Consider the following 19,591-nt stretch of genomic DNA (forward strand, 5'->3'; position numbering starts at 1 on the left):
CAACGAGTATTAATATTCATACTATATATATAAAATATTTGGCACCGAGGCACGTTCTTCATGAGACCCCTGTAAAACAGCCCTGCCTGCCTTTTCGCTGGGAAAAAGTTGGGCTAGTTAGCCCTTTTTTCATGGTCATCTGGCTACTTAGACTAGCTAGCCTTCTTCCACGGTCATCTCAGCTCCATCCATGGCCTCTGAAACAGCTCCCAGAAACAAGCCTGACGTCTCCCTCCATCCTTTCTCCGCAGACCTTCCGCTGGCCGGTGGCAAGCAATATCGATGGGAATGAGATCCTGGAGATCCAGGTGTTCAACTACAGCAAAGTCTTCACCAACAGGTGAGAGCGTGGTCTGTCCTTCCCTCCCACCGCCCCACCAGGTCCTCCCCGGTGGGAAGAGGGAGCTCCTGCTTGAGCTGGAGCCACAGCCCCGTTTGCCGAGGAGGCTGGAGGGTGAGGAAGAACGGCGGCGGTGTCTCCTGGGAAGGGCAAGGAAGCTGAGATGCCACGTGCGAGGTTGCCAGCCACCAGCTGGTGGTCAGGGCTGTGTCTACGCCACGGTTCTTCCAAGGTGCTGCCGTTTGGTTCAACGCACTTTGCATGTGTTTAAGAGAAACTGAAGTCTTTTGGTTAATTACCAAGGTGGAAGTTGATACCTAAGTGCAGTTCCCCGGCTCTTGCAAATTCTGCGAGTGGTTATTTATCTTATTCTTGCAATTTTTTTCTCACATAGAAACTACGCTGGTTGCCAGGACTTAGGTATTACATGCGATGTCAGGAACATTCTTTAAGGTTTCTGACAGTCTGAGCTTTGCCCCCACATTAATAAGGAACACGGGAGAAGGAAAGTTTGTCTGTCCCTTCTGTCAGCCTCAGTGTGTCTCATACCTTTGTCCATGCTGTCGTTGCAAAAATACGGGAGCATTTCACAAAAGCATGAAGTGGTGCATGGGAATTGTCCTACAGAACATTTACACTGACATTAAAGAGAGGAAAGGAAAACAAGAGCCGAGGAAGGGCACTTGCTTGTGGTTGGGTGTTGCAATAATATTTGAAATCCAGTGTCTTCCCCAGCTGGAGCTCAGCAGGGTCTCCTCACCATCTCCCAGGCACGTGTTCATGCAAAACCTTCCTTTAGAGCTGAAAAAATGAGGAGACAGACAGATGGCATGCAGGGCAGGCATGCTGAATAGGCGTGATTTAAATAAAAATTTAAAAAAATACAAAGAAAAAACGCAAACGGAACAAAAAACCCAAACAACAAATGGAGAAAAAAAAAATTTATCTGCCTTTGTTTTGCTTTTAAGTAGGAGCTTGAGTAGCAGAAGGAGACTTGAAAAAACTTGGTTTATTCCTTTGCTGGCCGGGAGGAGAAAGGCAAGGAGCCCCCAGAGGGTCCCAGCCCAGGTGGGTGCGTTGGGTGGGGGATGAGCAGCAGATCCAGGCAGAAGAGTGGCCCAGGGCTGGTGGGGACACCTCAGCTCCGCCACAGGAGCCATACGTAGTACAGGTCACTTGGAGCTGTGTTCGGACCACCCCCTGCAGGCACCCCCATTGAGACAGTGCCGTTGTGGTGGTCGGTAGGTTCCTGAGTGATGGGCAGATGGAACAGGAGACCTGAATCGTTTCTGCAGCCCCCAGCTGTCCCAGGGTCCGTGTGAGAAGGGATTCCTCGGGGGCTGTGGGCAGCAGACGGGCGATGGGAGCCTGAGATGGATGGATGCAGACGTGGAGATCCACCTCCTTCCCCAGCCAGCATCAGCTCCAGCCTCTGGAACCTGCTCTCCATGTTGCACCCATGACAGCCGTGTTTTTTCTTTGGATGCTCCTTCCATCCCTTCCTTCACCTTCTACTCCCCCGGTGCAGCCTGGCCACTGCCACGCATTTGCAGAGGCTTAGTGCAGCCGGCAGCTGGACGACGTGAAGGGGCAGAGCATCCCTCCATCCACGATGGCCGGGAGCTTCGGAGCTCCCCGAAGGGAATGAAAACACGCCAACTGAATCAGACGGTTTTGCCCTAACAAACTGCACGTCAGGATGTACCCAGTTTCCCTCTGGACAGCAATTCTGCGTGCTCTGCACACAAAGCAGCAAGCCCTTCTCTCTCTCTATCTGTCTTAAAACCTGGGGAAAAAAAAATCCACTTCAAAGATGCGATAAAAAGGAGAAAGCGGTGTTTTTCTGTGTCTGGAAATGCAGAACCGTCCCTGTCCCTCCATGGAACTGGGAACTGGAGAGGCCAGGGCTCACCAGCAGGTTGCACCGATTAGAGGCTGAGGAAGTGGCCACTTGGGTAATCCCTTCCACCTTCAAGGTGACCAAAGTCTCTTTCTTAGAAATTTCCAAATACCCAACACAAAATAAATATCCAGTTAGTTCAGCCGAATTGCTTGAAGTGCCTTTTTTTTCCATTGGTGAGCCGCACGTGCGGCTGTATCAGCTAGCCAAGAGCCACTTCTACTTCCAGGATGCCTTTCTCTTTTCCCATTTTCGTCACTTTGGACATTTTCCTCAGTTTGCCTTTGACCCGTGAGGGCCTGGGCTGCCGCAGAGGAGCAGCAGTAGCTGGCGGTGCAGGGGAGCAGGCTGCAGCCTGGGATGAAGCCTTCATCTCTTTATCGTCCACTGTGATCTGAGCTCGTTCAACCGATGTTTGTGTGCTGCAACCTCACCTTCAACAGGGGACTGAGCACAGAATCACTGGATCGCAGACCAGCAGGGGTTGGCAGGGCCCTCTGGAGATCATCCCGTCCAACCCCCGGCCAGAGCAGGGTCACCCAGAGCAGGTGGCACAGGAACGCGTCCAGGCGGGGTTGGGATGTCTCCAGAGACGGAGACTCCCCCACCTCTCTGGGCAGCCTGTGCCAGGGCTCTGCCACCCTCACAGCAAAGAAGTTCCTCCTCATGTTGAGATGGAACTTCCCATGGTCAAGTTTGTACCCCTTGTCCTGTCCCCATCCTCCTGACACCCCCCCTTTCAGTATTTATAAGCGTTGATAAGGTCCCCCCTCAGTCCTCTTTTCCAGACTGAGGAGACTCAAATCCTTCAGCCTTTCTTCCTAAGAGAGGTGTTCCAGTCCCCTCAGCATCTTCGTAGGCCTGCCATTAACTTGATTTCTTACCGTTAAGGGATTGCCAGATCTGCCGTGAGCAGGAATCTGGTTCCAACACCCCATGAGAATCAGCTTCTTCCATCAATTTAGTCTCTCCTCAGTACAAAGAACCCACCCACATGCTGTGGGTCTTGTCCCAGGGACCCAGGAGTCTGAGCTGCGGCAGCTGGGCTCCCCCATCACGGTGTCTACGGCCCATGAAACCAGGAGCATCTCTGCCCATTGCTGGGCAGGTAATTTCTGCCCTCAAAAGCTGTTACACGTAGTGAAAGCAGCTCTCGGTCTTGTTTTTGAGAAGGTCATTCTTGGCCCCTCACATTGCGCAGTGGGTTCTTTACCATCTTTGCAGCTCTTTATCCCGCTGATGTTCAACTTTCGGCATCCTCCCTCTGAAGCACGAGGCAGCGGCTGGATGCATCCACTTCTGCCCCGCGTCTCCCCAGCCCTGCAGGCTGGGATGAAACACTTCTCTCTTCCCCCCATCCATCCTCCGTTCCCGCAGTTGGGCATTGATTGGCCGTTCATTTGCCGGGCTGGGCTGCTGGTGCACCGCACTCTCCAGAGATGTTGTGTTCATGGAAGTCAGGTCCATTTTTTCCCAGCCTGAGGTGCAGTTGCTGCTTCTTGGGAGTGTTTTTGGCACATGAGCGCCCTCCTTGTCTGGCTCAGGCACACCCCATGGTCCCCCCTCCTCATGGTCCCCGTGGCTGCCTCTGCTCTCTCCTGGTTGACTCCAGCTTTGGAGTCCCCAGCATAAAAAGGAGTGGGGCCAGAGGAGGCCCCGGAGATGCTGGGAGGGCTGGAGCCCCTCTGCTGGGAGGACAGGCTGAGAGAGCTGGGGGGGTTCAGCCTGGAGAAGAGAAGGCTCCGCGGAGACCTTCCAGCCCCTGCCAGTCCCTCAAGGGGCTCCAGGAAAGCTGGGGAGGGACTCTGGAGCAGGGAGGGGAGCCGTGGGACGAGGGGGAAGGGTTTTACACTGAAAGAACGTGGATTTAGATGAGATTATTAGGAAGAAATTCTTTGGTGTGAGGGGGGTGAGCCCCTGGCCCAGGTTGCCCAGAGAAGCTGTGGCTGCCCCATCCCTGGAGGGGTTCAAGGCCAGGTTGGCCGGGGCTTGGAGCAACCTGGGCTGGTGGGAGGTGTCCCTGCCCAGGGCAGGGGGTGGCACTGGGTGGCCTTTAAGGTCCCTTCCAACCTAAACCATTCCGTGATTCTGTGACGGCTCTGTCAATCTTTGCATTATTTGAAGATTTGATTGTCACTTATTTTTACATGCCAGTCACTGATGTAGTAGTCACGAGCTTAATAGCAAAATTGCACCGCAGCACTGTCATTCAAAGATGATTCTCAGCTGATGCCCTATTTTTAGAGTTTCTCCATTAATCTGCTCCTGTTACTGCGCAGCACTGATAGCAGGCAGTATTAAACCAAAAATTTTATAAGAATCTGCTCCTTTCGTGCCATTACCAAACAAACCGACTCCAAAGAAGCAAACCAAGCTTGTTTTGACAGGCTCTATCTCCTCGTAAACCTACCTTGGATGTCATTGATAACGCTCCAGTTTTTAATTGCTGTTTCATTGAATCCCGTACAAGCTTTCCTATTCTTTTCCCAGGACGGCTGCCAGGTTATCCCGGCTCTCCCCATTCTCCCCGTATGAACTCTTTGCTGTGCTGGGATTTCTCTATTATTCCAGCTTCATTAAAAATTGATATCGGTGGATCAGAGGCTGCTGGTTCGTTTACGATGGTTATCCACAAACTCCCCCTGGCCTGCAGCAGCCAACAGAAATATTTATCCGGCACATTCACCTGCTTTGCATTGTTATGGGCTGGAACAGCAGCTGCTGCTCCTGTTTGTGGGATACGTTTGCCTTGAAATCATACAACCGCAGAATGGTTTAGTTTGGAAGGGACCTTAAAGATCATTGAGTTCCAAGTCCCCTGCCCTGGGCAGGGACACCTCCCACCAGCCCAGGTTGCTCCAAGCCCCGGCCAACCTGGCCTTGAACCCCTCCAGGGATGGGGCAGCCACAGCTTCTCTGGGCAACCTGGGCCAGGGGCTCACCACCCTCACACCAAAGAATTTCTTCACAATATCTCACCTAAATCTCCCCTCTTTTAGTTTAAAACCATTACCCCTTGTCCTATCGCTACAGACCCTGCTAAAAAGCCTGTCCCCATCTTTCTTGTAAGCCCCCTTTAGGTACTGAAATGCTGAGCTCCTCCTCCCCAGCTCGGGTCTCCTCTCGCCCCACCGTGGGACACAGCTGGACCAGCCCAGGGCAGAGGTGGAGAGTCCAGCCCAGCGGTGGAGTGTCCAGCACCTCCCTGCAGAGCTTTGCCGGAGTTTTAATTACCTGTTCTCTCTTTCTCTACTAAATTAAAAAGCTCTTCAGGCTAGAAACAGTTTGCTCGTGCTGGCATTCCCGAGAGCGGAAGGATGCACCCCGCAGGCTGGCTGTGGCGGTGGTGCCTTCGGTCCCTCAGCAGTTAAGAGACCCAGCACAGCGTGCTCTCCTTGCTGCCCGACTTTGCTTTGGGCCACCGGAGCAGCTCATCCCCGCAGCCCAGCCCAGGAAAGGAGCCGGGATCAGAGAGCCCCTTCAGCAAACACCAAACAAGCCATCTTCTCTGGGAAACTGGAGCCCGAAAGGGGCTTCACCTCCTCTCTCTGCACTGCAGGTGCCCCTGGGGAGTTAGGGCTCAGCTCAGGTGCCCACATGGATCTCCAGCTTCTGGAAGGACCATGTCTCCTGTAGATCCAAAGTTCTATCCCCCAGCCCTGTGTTCACCTCAGACATCCCAGGACATCTATGGGCCCACAGGTGCTCGTCTTTGGAGCTGAATCCCCAATGGCTGGAGAAGGGTCTGGGAGAGCCAGGAGCAGCAAGGCATGTCCTGACCCAGGGCAACGTGCTTTGGGCACAGGGAGCTGAGAACTGGCTGTGGCTGAAGTTCCCTGAAGCAGAAGATAACCAGGAGCCTAAAGGGGGCAATGACAGTTGCACCAGGGGAGGTTTAGGATGGATATTGGGAACAATTTCCTCCTGGAAAGGGTTGTGAAGCATTGGAAGAGGCTGCCCAGGGCAGTGGTGGAGTCGCCATCCCTGGAGGGATTGAAAAGCCGGGCAGACGTGGTGCTGAGGGCCATGGGGTAGTGGTGGCCTTGGCAGTGCTGGGTTGATGGTTGGACTCGATGGTCTGAAAGGTCCCTTCCAGCCATAACGATTCTATGATTCTATGAAAGGAGAGCTTTAGTCCAACCCTGTAAGCTGCGTACTGAGGGACGAAGGAATACATTTCAGATCTGAGCACCCGTGGCAGGAATCAACCTGCAGAACAGACTGATCCAAGTCATAAATATGAAGGGATTAGCCAGGAGTTTGTGTTCAGACTCACAGCACTTCTCCTGCTGGCTAAGAAATATCTACACCAGGATATTAGTGCCGAGGCACAGGCAATGGCCCCAGCCCCATCCCACCCCTGGCAGCTGATCCTCCCTCAAGGGAAAACAGGGAATTTGTAGTACAAAAGAAATATTAAAGCCCAGGGTCAGGAGCCAGTGCTGTAGCTACAGCCCATCCTCCGTGCACAGGAATGAGTCGTAGGAGGAGAACGGACAGCCACAAATCGTGGAGAGGAGGGAGAGGAGTGGGGAGAAGCAGAGCCCTGGCGCTGGGAAAGGTGAGCCGTGGTCTCTGTGAATAATTCACCTGCAGCTGATTAGTGCTATTTATCAAAGCCCCAGATAAAGGCATGACACCTGATGCAGCTCCACCTTGAATAATGGAGGGGGCCGGTGCCCAGACGCGGCTGCCTGGCTCATTGAGTTGCTTTTGTTTCCTGCCTCAATGGCCATCAGCATGCACCTAATTAGCTGGTAAAATAATCCTTTCCTGGCCCGGCCAGGTGTCTCGGCCTCCTTAGAGCAGCTGATTGTGTGCTGGCTCCTCAGAGGGGCTGTGGGCTCCAGTGGGTCTCGCCCCTGGGATGGTGGCTGTCCCTGGGAGCCATTCTCTGGGGCTCTGCGTGTCTGAGTGCCCAAAGAAAGGGGCAGAGGATGGAGATGGGGAGACAGTTCATGAGGACAACTCAAATGGGCGAGACCAGTGGTGCCACCAGCCCAGAAACCTGTCTCCAGCCCCTGACCAGGCAGGGCATCCCCAGGCTGGGACTCTCCCCTCCAGCCAAGACCCATCCAAACCACCCCAGGGATCATAGAATCATAGAATCTTCGTGGTTGGAAAGGACCTTTGAGATCATCGAGTCCAACCATCCGCATACAAAAAAACCAACCCCTACAATCTCTGCCACTGGAGCATGCCCTGAAGTGCCACATCCAGACGTTCCTTAAACACCTCTAGGGATGGTGGCTCAACCCCCTCCCTGGGCAGGCTGGTCCAGTGCCTGACCACTCTTTCAGTAAAGGAATTCCTCCTGATATCTAACCTAAACCTCCCCTGCCGCAGCTTCAGCCCATTTCCTCTGGTCCTGTCATTATTCCCCTGGGAGAAGAGGCCAACCCCCACCTCTCTGCACCCTCCTTTCAGGGAGTTGTAGAGGGCAATGGGGTCTCCCCATCCTGCAGAAGTGAGATGTTTCACGTATCCCATCATCCACCACCGGTGGAAAACGGGTGGTGTAGCCAAGTAACTGCTGCATGGCGAGGTGAGGTGACATGGGTAGAAATACCGAGTTCCAACTGGAACTCAGTTCATCACTGGCCTTTCTCTTCTGGTCCCCTGGGGAGACCTACAAAATACCTTCAAGCTGGGTGAAAATTTGTAGCACATGGTCCCACAGTGAAGGGCCCTGGGAGAAGGCACGAGCAGGAGGCAAGTCCATGATGTGAGGTCCTAGGTGTGGATTTGAGCGTGTTCAAGCTGAAGGAGACACCGCGGGACACCTAGGAGTGATGTGGGGTGGAGGACCCTACGCACAGGAGGGGCAGAGATGCAAGAAGCAAGCGGAGGAGAGACACCAGAGAGGATGGCTGTGTGGTCCAGCATCATCCCTGAGGCAGGAGGTCTGGTCCCTGCTGCTGCTTCCCATTCCCGCCCTGCTGGGACAGCCTGGACAAGCCTCTTCTGGGCCACGTGTTTTCCTTGTGCATAAAACAAGGACAACAGCAGTCAACGACCACGTCCCTTAAGGATGAGGCAGGCTGTGCAGAAACTGAGAGCTGCTGCCTTGAGGTGGTTTGTTTTCCTCTATGTCGCTGTTTTCCTCTCCGGAGCGAGCAGCAGTAACTGGATCTGGCCGAAGACCAAAAGTCACGTTACAAACCCGTCGGGTCCCCGCCGGCCTGACGGGCGACGCCGGGGTGGGGGCACGGATAACTTCCCCCCGCAGAAAGCCGATACCCACGGGGCAGAGGCGGGAGCTGGCTCTCCTTACCTGACGGAGAGACAAAGGGACTAATACCAAAGGCTTTTAATACAGCGCTGTGCTCTCCGGGATGAAAATAGAGCTTTGTTTTGTCCTTTGTGCTCTGGCTTCTCCAGCAATTAAGGTCTTTGCAGCATTCAAGTCTTTCGTATGAAACTGCCACCAACTTGCAGGAAAGAGGGTGCTCACCGTTTCATCCGCGCAAAATAATCCGCTGCAGAATCACTGTAGGAAGAATATAATGGAAAAATTATTAACTCTGGTGCAGTAGGTTCCCCCTCTCATCTGAGTGCCCACCCCAGGCAGAGCAGGGCTTGGAGGGATGACTCTGGGCAGGTAGGACGTTGCAAGAGTTGCCTTTTGCAAACCAGAAAGTGCCACGGTTTCCTTGAGAAGGTGCTTGGACCACAGCTGGGCAAGCCTTTCTGCTGCCCGGCTCGCGTAGGCACTGCCGAGCTCTGAGCCGCAGCCCTCGGAGCATCGTCAGGGATGCGGGAGATTCAGTTCTCCCCAGTTCCTTCCCTCTCGGTGTGGAAGGTCCCAGGGATACGCTGGGGTCGCATCCAGGGTCTGCATCTGACTCACCAGACCACTGGATGCGTGATGCCTCCAGCGCACGCACCACGGTGGTGTTTTTGTCTAGGGAATTGGTAAAAGGCAGAAAACAATTAAGTCTCTTTGAATATAACTAAGTGTGCTTGTAACCCAGCCAAATTCTTTATGTAGGATCACGCCACGCCGGCCTTATGCTTTTGTCTCAATCCAAAACAATTTTTGAGAGTCCCCTCCTAATTTCACCAGTAAGACAACAGAAAAAAAGTATTATATGGGACGATTTTACGGGATCTGGGGACCACCTGCACAACTCGGGGTTTATGTTTGCCATTTTCGTATGTGATTTGGATCCCCAAACTTCATTACAAACAGTCCAGACTGGGCAGGTCTCTTGGAGGGAACCTTACGCCCGTCTGAGAAGTTGGGAGCAATGTGGTGTCCTTTACCATCCAAACAGTATTAAAACAATTTTTTCCGCTAATCCTTTCAGCACTGGGAACAGAGAGAGTTGCTCTCCGATGCTCTTCCAGGCTGTCTTTGCATCGCGCTGTTGGTTGTAAGAGTCCTTTAGTCTTGTGTTATTAACTGTGCAGGAGCCAAACGGATCCAACGGAGCAGCCAAACGCTCTGGCACAGCTTTTATCTGAGGAACTGTAAATTAAGTTAGTCCTCTTCCATTCCAAAGAGGACATAATGAATAGCCACAAGGTGGAAGTGGGGAGGAAGCAGTTTTTCATCATCTGTTTCAGTAGAAAAACTCGAAAGATGTGAACATGAAGACAGTGGGAGGGAGGGTCAGGACGAAGTGGGTCTTCACGTGATGCTGGGTGGGCGTTGGAGAGCCCCACCACGAGATCTGCTGGGAAGTTTACAGGTTTAAAATTGAATTTGATGTCTTTATGGAAGAAAAATCTGTGTGAGTTTATTGAAGAAACAGATATCCTCTCTCACCCCAGGAGTCCTAAGGTGGACATCTTACATAGGCCAGAAGACTCGTAGTTGGGATGACAAGGGTTGATGAACTGTGATCCTTCCTGATGTACCTGGGTTATCATTGCAAGTGGATTTGTCCTCCTGAGAGCCCAGGCTCCCCCGTCCTCCTAATCCATGGGCTGCACTCTTTCTTTTCATGTTTTTTCTTAAATCAACAATTTTTTTCTTCGTTGTCCTTGGCACTTCTTGAGCTGTGGGATTATTCACCTCAGAAGAAGGTCCTAGTCCAGCTTCTTTTCTGGTTGATGCAAAATGGATATGGTGGGGTCTTCTCTCACGTACCCCTCCACAGAGCAGGGTGGGTGGCAAGTGCTCCAGAGCCTGAGGTTCATAAAGCCCAGCTTATCTTCCCAGCCCTAAGGACTGGTGTCTCTGGTACACCTACAGCTGCCTGGTCCTCAAGCAGATGTGGCATGTGATGGTTTTTGTCAGTGTTGGGTTGATGGTTGGACTCGATGATCTGAAAGGTCCCTTCCAGCCTGGACAATTCTATGATTCTATGATCGTCTACCTGAAATCCTTCTCCTGCATGAAGCCCCTTGCAAAGGGATGGCTGCAGCAAGCAAGTCTGATGTCTCATTAAGATGTTCTAGCATCAGCTTCCACAGAAGGTAAAAGATAGATGAAGAGGGTGTGCTTGGTTATGACCTGAGAGGACTGATGTCACCAGGGGCAGGAGCCTGGAAAGGCAGAAGTTTCCATACCATGTCAGAGATGCAAGCTAATCAGCCGAGATGTCTACGGAGGTACCGGCTCAGCCTTTCTGTGAGTGATACCATGTCATACAACTTGTCCAGCTCTGCAGGCAAGGCTGGCACGTGAAAAAAAGAGCTGAAACGCTGATCCCCATGGAGGAGGGAAGCCGCCGAGACAGAGACGAGCGGAGTCCGGGCTTCCCAGGAGGAGCTGCAAATCATCTTGGCTCCCCGAGAGCCAGAGGAAGGCGAGCAGGGGAGAAGGCAGCTGGGACGACTGGCTCAGCTCAAGCTGGACACGGCCAGAAAGCGATGACGGGGCTTGTGTAGTGCAGGCTGGGCAGAGGAAGAGGTTTGAGCTCTTTCTTTAATTTTTTATTACCTCCTGAGGCAGGCTGGGTGCTTGGCTCCTAAGTTAAGTGATACTTTGCTGGCTTTCAAACTGCTTGCTTTTTGTGACGCTGGAAATTCCGATCCTCTGCCTGGAGGTCTGGAGGGGTTTGTGTTTGGGCGCTTTCAAGAGGAGACCTTCCTTCTCGGGGCTGATCCCCACCAAACTCGTTTTGCATCACCAGGAAAACACATTGCACTGAGATCCCCTGCAGCAACAGGACAATTCCCACCACCCAGCTTTGCCTGCCTGCAGCCTGGTCAGGGCGTTCAGTCCAATAGTCGGCAGAGAAAGACCAGAAACTCCCACGAGCGTTTTCTCCCCAACTTGGATACCTCTAAGGCATCTGGGATGGATTGCCCTCCAGCCGGGACAGTCCCTCCATTTGAGCAGAGAGAGCTCAGGGACTCATGGTGAACTTCAGGAGAGCTACAAGGAGGTGGGACGGACCCTTCCCCAGGAGAGGAGAAAATGAGCAATCATCAGCGCACTTCAAACCCTGACGATTTTGAGCTGCATCAGGGCTTTTTGCCTTTTGGGGTTTTGTTTAACACCTTTTTGGTCATTGAGCTGGAGAAAGGGAGTCTTTGAAGATTCTTCAGCTTTATATTTGAGTTTTAAAAGCACACAGACATGGGTGGGCTTCCAACAAACAAGGGCTTCCAACATATGTTGGGCTTCCAACTCACAACGAAGGCCAAATCTGATCTTGCTGGGCAACTTGGGTGTCTGGAAAAGGGGAAAAAAAGGAAGAGAAGAGAGCACTTCTGTTATTCTTTACAGAAAGACAGAAATACACCTGGCCTGACACCATTTTTTTTATATCTAGGGTAGCTTTAAAATGATCTCTGGGCGGGATCTGGAGCCCAGAGTCCTCCTTGGAGGCAGGCTGAGATATTCAGACAGCCACCTGGGCAGCTCTGCCTCCAGGGTGGAGCAAAGCCCTGCCAGGCAGGAGGTGGGCACGGAGAAGGCTTGCGCAGCAGAGCCACGCAAAGGGGACCACGGAGCCTCTGCCCTGGACTAACCATGGTCCAACCCCCATTATAGCCCAACGGTGATGTGCCGGGCACGACGCGGTTTGTCAGGTGGAGGTCGGCTGTGCATCTCCTCCTTGCCCTGGCACGTCCCATCCTTCTCACTTTGCAGAGTTCACGTGTGCTGAGCGTTTTGCCTCAAAGCCCCCCCTGCGTCTTCAGACCTGGGTTGGTAAAATGACCCTTCATGGGTTGCGGTCATTTCCATATAGCTTCTAGATTCCTGCAGCTGAAAACCCCAGCCCTTCTTTGCCAAAAGTGGGTTGAAAAGGTGAAAAAAGTTATTTTTTTTCTGACCATTGTGGCATTTTCAAGAGTTCTAATTTCTCTGTCTCCCAGCATGTGACGATGTATGTGCTGGGATGTGCACCAGGAGCTAAGTTGTGGGCAGCTGGCCTCCAAAAAAGGTTTCTTTGCTGTGGGACCTCCTTACTTCTCACCAGCAACCCACCGCTGCGGCTGTGCTTTGGCTCTGCGGTGCCTTGCAACCAGGCAGGACCAGCTGGGAGACCAGAGATGTGCGAGGGCTCCAAAAATGGGCGATGAGGAACCAGGGAGCTGCTCTGATGGGCAGCTGGGTGGGTCTGGTTGGTTGACGAAGCTCATTGGGGTACCTGGGGGGAGAGACGATGGCTCTCTGGGAGCTCAGGCTGGGAAAGCAGAAAGTAAATGGGCTGAAAGGGAGTTGCTGTTGGATACCGGAGCGGCTGATGGTGCATTTAGAGGCTGCAGCGCTTGCATTTATGCACAAACCCGTGTTTGGGCAACACTGATAAACGCAAGCTCTTTCCTCTCGCGGCTTACGCGATGAGTGTCCTGGAGCTGGGACCAAAACGAAGAGCCTTTTTCCTATCTCGCGGAATTGGAGCATCATCTGTAATCACCTGCTCCTTAAGTTAAAGCTCCCTAAATCACTTCCCTCCTAATTACCCTCTCTGCACCGAGCCTGTGCAGCAGGCAGGTCGGAGCGTACCTGATTACTATTGTGTTGTTAACATTTGGATAACCTGGCCAAATGTAGGACACAGCAGCTGTTCCAGCTCGGCAGCCTCCAGGTATTAAAAGTTCTTCAGTCAATTTACTTTTTTTTTCAGCAAACTCTTGCAAAAAAATCCTCATTAAATATAAATGGCTCTTCTTTTCACCCTGGAAGACAAGTGGAATAGCATAATGAGTGGCAGTCAGCCCTGTCGTATTGAAATATTTCCTGTCAGGTAACGAATTTGGGGTGAGATTACAGATCTGGTTGCTGAAGCAGTAATTTGGGTATACTCAGACTTTTGCACGGTGTTTGACTCGGTGCCACGCAATGTTTTGATCAAGGAATGAAAAACTCAGCGGGAATTTGACACGGCGGGCGCTGACGGTGTTACGCACGGGAGCAGGGATTCCTCACCGGGGATGCTGGCAGCCGGCGGAGCCCCGCGGGGACCAGACCCCGTCGGGCGTCAGTTTGAAATTCCCCACGTGCAGGGAGCAGTTCTGGCTAGCAGCACGGGCAAGGATGGCGAGCATGGGAAAAATGGCCTGGAGCTGCTGCCGTTGCTTGGCGGCCCGGGAATTACAGATTTATGTGCTTCAGTGCGGTCTGGAAAAAAAAAATATGTGTCTAGTTTCAGAGCCCCCCACATCAGAAAGGTGCTGGGAAAGTGGGGTTGGTTAGAGAGGAGCAGCCAGCGCCATTGAAACCTACCCTGAAGCCATCAGCAACTCCGTCTGTTTGGCTTATCCGTAAGGAAGGGAAGAGATGGGCTGGTCATGGACGAAGAAGCAGGAATTTGGTGGCCATCGCTCTCGGAGATGACCAATCCACAGAAGTTCATCCTCTCAGCAGATTTTAGCTGAGGAGAGCTGAGCCGCGTGGTCATCTAAGCCCCATTGATGGTCCAGAAGATGAGCATCTCCCACGATCACTTCTTTGAGCAGGCCGGGTATTGGCGTGTCCCGTGCTGCCTGTTTTGCCTTAGTTTTGCATTACTTCAGGGCAGAGCACGCACCGGGCAGGCATGTGGGAGAACTTCTCTCCCTCCCCACCATGCCTCCAGGTTGGAGACTGGCCCCGAGGACCAGGAGCCCCCAGATCTTCTCTGCCCACGTTGCAGATGCCGGGTTGAGTGGGATACCTGCGAGCAAGGCGGTGCTCGGTCTGTAATCCGGGTGGTAGCCACCGTGCAGGAGTTGGGAGATGCTGCTTTGGGTTGGGGGGTGTAACCAAACCCTTCGGTGTTTGCAGGCTGCGGTGCCAGGGGGCGGGAAGGCGTCTCGGCATGGGGAGGGCAGCGGGAAGATGCAATGGCTGCTCCTGCCTGCCCTAATTCCCCACGCAATGTTCTTGGGTTTCTCTCAGAAGCTCCGGAGCACGATGAGCATCGAAAGTTCGTTTGGGTGGGGGGCAGGTGATGCTGGAGGGATGGGTTTTATAATGGTTGAGCATGTTACCTCTTTTTTTTATTTTTCTAATTTTTTTCCTGTTTTATATCAGATTACAATCTTAATTTCAATTCCGCACTTTATTTGGGTCTGACCCGGTTTCTCCATCTATCCTAGGCAGACATCACCGGGGTCCTTTTCTGTCTCAAGCCCCCAGCTGGGTCCTTTTCTGTCTCAAGCCGGGTTGTCCATGGCCAGGCGGGGAAGCTCTCCTCTCCAAACCTCCCTGGGGCTGCCGAGCTCTGGGCTAACCCCTGCCCCTGCATCCCACTGGTGGGTTGAGGACCGTGCATTGGCCTGGCCAACCCTGGCCGGCAGCGTCCCGGTGTGGATGGGTGAACGACAATGCCCAAGCAGCACTTAATCCCCTAATTTAGATGGAGTCAACAACTCCAAGAGGTTCAGGAGCAGGAGATCAGCTGTCCCTCAGGTCTTTAAGTGCAGGTCGGATCCTCCCTTGGGCAGCTGAGCCTTCATTCCTCTGTGGCATCCCTCTGCTTTCCCCACCCTATCTTGCGAGGGGTGTCTGGGGGTGAGGCCAAAACCAGGACAGAGATGCCGTGATTTGCCTTTTGTCACTTCCCAGGATCTGATGATGGGTGGATGGAGATGCCGCCACCCCACCAGAGGCCCTCCCTGGCCGCAGGAGCAGAAGTTGCCCAGGGAGCAAACACCATCCAAGGGCTGAGCTGGCAGGGAAGGGGGGACAGGACTTCATGGGCTGGAGGATGCTCTTAGCAAGGCCAGATGCACGTCTTGGCCTCAGAGCTCTCGCTGGGACAGAGTGGGCACTGCAGTGCTGGCAATGCCTGGTGGGGTTCACCGTCACCCCCGGCCACTCCAGGCGCACAGATGGCTTCGTTGAAAGATGGCATGTGCCACAGGGGCAAAGAGCAAAGCGTGGCACGTCACGGGGTGTGCGGCAGTCCCAGACTGCCCCGATCCAAGGCTCTGAGCGAGCTCCAAGCACCGAACCAGCCAGGCTGGGTTTGAAACAGGAGCTGTTCCTACAGTCTGATAAAATTACGAGTGACCCAGAAAAACTCCCTCTCTTTCCATCAGCAGAAATGCCAGGGAGGGGAGCAGGGCACTTGATGAATTATGAAACACTTGGAAATGAAAGGCTGTGTAGACAAGTGCTGAATATTTCATTCCCTCTGGCTTGGCTCTTGCCTGCCAGGGGAAGTGGGTTGGGAGGGGTCCAAGGAAGGAGCGCATTATCCCAAACCCAACACCGAGGCATCTTCCCAATAATTCGCTCTCTTGCAGACGAGCTGGCCCGAGGTCCGCGAGCAGAGCTGGGGAGTGCAGAGGCACATAAGTCAGGCTGAAAGGGTTGCAAAACGTGCCAAGGGGATGGTGACAGGACCTACATCTCACCATCTGGAGAGCTGGGCGGAGGGGAACCTCATGAAGTTCAACAAGGGCAAGTGCAGGGCCCTGCAGCTCGCATGGAATAACCCCGTACGCCGGTACAGGTTGGGGCTGTTTGTGTCAGCAGCTTTGTAGAGAGAGACCTGGGAGTCCTGGTGGACACCATGTTGCCCAGGAGCCAGCAATGTGCCCTTGTGGCCAAGAAGGCCAATGGCATCCTGGGAGGCATCAAGGAGAGTGTGGCCAGCAGGTGGAGGGAGGTCATCCTCCCCCTCTGCTCTGCCCTGGGGAGGCCACAGCTGGAGCCACACCACACCTTAGAGCCGCCTGGCCTTTACAAGGGGCTGCATTTTTAGGACGTGCCATCAGCAAACAGGTTAAATACCGACACCTACAAACACACGTAAGAGCGAGGACTGCGCCGTGCGTTACCAGCTGAGCCGAGCAACCTTCACAGACAAACCTAACTCGTAAGCAGCTTCACTAAAATAGCTGGATTTTATTGCTCAGGCCACAAGAGCATCCCTCCAAACTGAAAGCAAACCCAGCCACGAGCAGAGGACAGCCCTCCAGAGCCCTCCATCGGAGTCTGTGCTCAAATCCTGAGAAATAAAGGGCAGACTTCTCTCGAGGAAGCCTTTGCAAAACAAGAGAGCTGCTGCTCTTGCCAAGAGCAAATAACGTTCTTTCACAAACCCTGAAATCCAGGCGGGTAGGGCAGCTTTTTCCCCCCGTCTCAGAGAAGAAGCAGGTCTCCGTGGGAGCCGGCGATGCGTTATTCATTGGGCAGGAAGCACTAGGAAGGTCACAAAGAAGAGGTGCTCATGGTCGATGCCCTACGCGGTGCCTTGGAGATGGAGTTGAAGGCGCTCCGTGCTGGGATCCCCCCGTGCACAGCACATGGGAGCTGCGGAGGGGAGGTGACAGCCCTGCAGGGAAGGGTCCCATCCTGCACCACACACCGGGACAGGTCTGCCATCGCTCTCCTTTGCTCCCAGAGCATCACGCACCACCAGCAGGACCCATCAGAGGTTTGCTGGAAAGCAGGACCTCCCTGCTGCTGCGAGCCAGGCGGAGCTAGATGAGTGGACGAGCAACCGTAAGCTCATTTTCCTGTTTTCCTCAGGTAGTTTATGAATTTCCTCAGGCAGTTTATTGTTATAAATGAGTGGTGCACAGTGGGATAGCTGCACAGCACAGTTTGATTTCTCTGATGAGAGAAACGCCCACAGCAGTACCATCTGGTCCCCACGCGTGCAGGGGTGTGCACAAGGGATCACAGCACCCTGTGCAAAGAATCAAAGGATCGTAGAACAGCAGGGGTTGGCAGGGCCCTCTGGAGACCATCCTGTCCAACCCCCGGCCAGAGCAGGGTCACCCAGAGCAGGTGGCACAGGAACGCGTCCAGGCGGGGTTGGAATGTCTCCAGAGACGGAGACTCCCCCACCTCTCTGGGCAGCCTGTGCCAGGGCTCTGCCACCCTCACAGCAAAGAAGTTCCTCCTCATGTTGAGATGGAACTTCCCATGGTCAAGTTTGTGCCCGTTACCCCTTGTCCTGTCCCCGGGCACCACTGAGAAGAGCCTGGCCCCATCTTCCTGACACCCCCCCTTTCAGTATTTACAAGCGTTGATAAGGTCCCCCCTCAGCCGTCTTTTTTCCAGACTGAAAAGACCCAAATCCCTCAGCCTTTCCTCATCAGAGAGATGTTCCAGTCCCCTCAGCATCCTGGTAGCCCTTTGCTGTCCCCTCTCCAGCAGTTCCCCGTCCTTCTTGACCCAGGAAGCCCAGAACTAGACCCGGTGCTCCAGATGTGGCCTCACCAAGGCAGAGTAGAGGGGGAGGATGACCTCCCTTGACCTGCTGGCCACGCTCTTCTTGATGCAAGAAGGGCCATTTGGGTGGGGAATGGAAAAAAAAAGAGGGTTGTCAGAAGCAGAACCCAGGCAAAGCAAGCCCCAAAGCCAGTGAAGACCCCAGGGAGCTGAGCAGACCCTGCTCTTCCATCCAGTGTTGTGCTGCATTTTCAGAGGGTGCTTCAAAGCATAAGGGGATGGCTTCAGAGCTGGGAAAGACAGAGCCCAGACTGACCTAGGGCAAATCTGCAAACCTGGCTTTCACCTTGGGTCTCCAGGCTGGCGATGCAGGCACAGCATGGGGTGCTTGGGTTCCTCGGGGGCAGAGGCAGGAGAGGAGCCCTCAACATCCCACCGCACAGCGCGGGGAGTTCTTGTCTCCCTCTCTGAAGTCTCGTCTCGATAAATCAGCATGACAGTAAGCAATGCCTTAAGGTTTGCGAGGATGAAGTTCAATCAGCAGCAGCTTTCTTGCTGGCTCCCGCTGACAGAGCACTGCAGACATATTCCTGGTGTGCCGTCTAATATCTCTGCTGTCATCTGGGATCACGGCGCTGGAGATGACATGCAAGGCAGAGGGCGTAAGGCAGCCCCGCGTTCAGCATTTCAGGGTTTTTTCCGTGTCGGGAGTCACTTGTTGTTTCATAGCTGGCTCTTCTCAGGCTGGGAAGGTCCCCCTGGTGCAGAACATGAAGAACATAAAGCCACAGCTCCTTGACAAGCCACGAGCTGGCAAATAAGTAATGACTTTTATTAGAGAGCACCGGGCTTCGCTGCTCTCTGTGGTAGCTATTTGGACCTGTAATTTAACAAAAGTGGCTGCTTTTAGTGCGCATGTTGCTGCACTCCCTAGATGCGAGAGCAAGCTCGGGCAGGAGCCACTAAGAGCAATTAGAAGCCTTCAACCTGCTCATCTTGGGGGAGTTTAGGAGGTGATGAGATGCTCGGGGGAGAAATGGCCATGGTGGCTGGAAGGTGTTATACACCCTCACCTCAGCGTTCATCTCAGCCCGTGGCGGGGTCAGGAGGTGCGGGTTGGGTGGGAGAGATGTGAGCCCTCTCTGGGAGGTGTGAAGACCACACGGGGACTAACTTGGGCATGCAGCCTTCCCTACATACTGCAGATGATGTTATCGTATGATCAAGGATCATAAGATCATATCAAAGGATGGCTGGATAATTCAGACTGGAGGGCATTTCAGGAGATCTCTAGCCCAGCCTCATGCTCAAAGCTGGGTCAGGTTGACCTCACACCGGGTGGCTCTTGGCTTTTTGCAGTTGGATGTAGACAGCCCAACCTCCCTGGGTCTCTGCTGCATTGTTTGAAGATACCGAGCAGGCTGGGAGGGGGCTGGGACAAGGACACAAGCCTTGAGGCATCAGTTATGACTGGGCCTCCCTTAGCAGCAGGGAGTCAGTCTTCTCCTCCGAGCAGCTTTCAGACTCACATGCGGCGCCTTCAGGCCATGTCCATTCAAGTAAACCTTCCAACATGAGCCCTGTTCTCCAGCCCTGGGCCGACACAGCTGGGCTGGGATCACAGAATCATAGAATCATTCAGTTTGGGAAAGACCCTTGGGATCATCGAGCCCAACCATCAACCCCACTCTACAGAGTTCTCCCCTACACCAGATCCCCCAACACCACATCTAAATGACCCTTAAACACATCCAGGGATGGTGACTCCACCACCTCCCTGGGCAGCCTATTCTGGTGTCTGACCACTCTTTCTGGGAAGAATTTTTTCCTAATGTCC

General features: G+C 53.5%; 1 protein-coding gene across 4 annotated transcripts in view; it reads left to right on the top strand.

Moving 5' to 3' along the window:
• OTOF (otoferlin) overlaps window positions 1-19,591 on the top strand; it is a 122,953-nt gene that overhangs the window by 20,776 nt on the left and 82,586 nt on the right. For all 4 annotated transcript variants that reach the window (XM_074582261.1, XM_074582263.1, XM_074582264.1 and 1 more), the window contains exon 3: window positions 252-340. In XM_074582261.1, the coding sequence (XP_074438362.1) occupies window positions 252-340 (89 nt within the window). The remainder of the gene's footprint in view (window positions 1-251; window positions 341-19,591) is intronic.

The sequence above is a fragment of the Larus michahellis genome, chromosome 3, assembly GCF_964199755.1.
Source record: "Larus michahellis chromosome 3, bLarMic1.1, whole genome shotgun sequence".
Lineage (NCBI taxonomy): Eukaryota > Metazoa > Chordata > Aves > Charadriiformes > Laridae > Larus > Larus michahellis.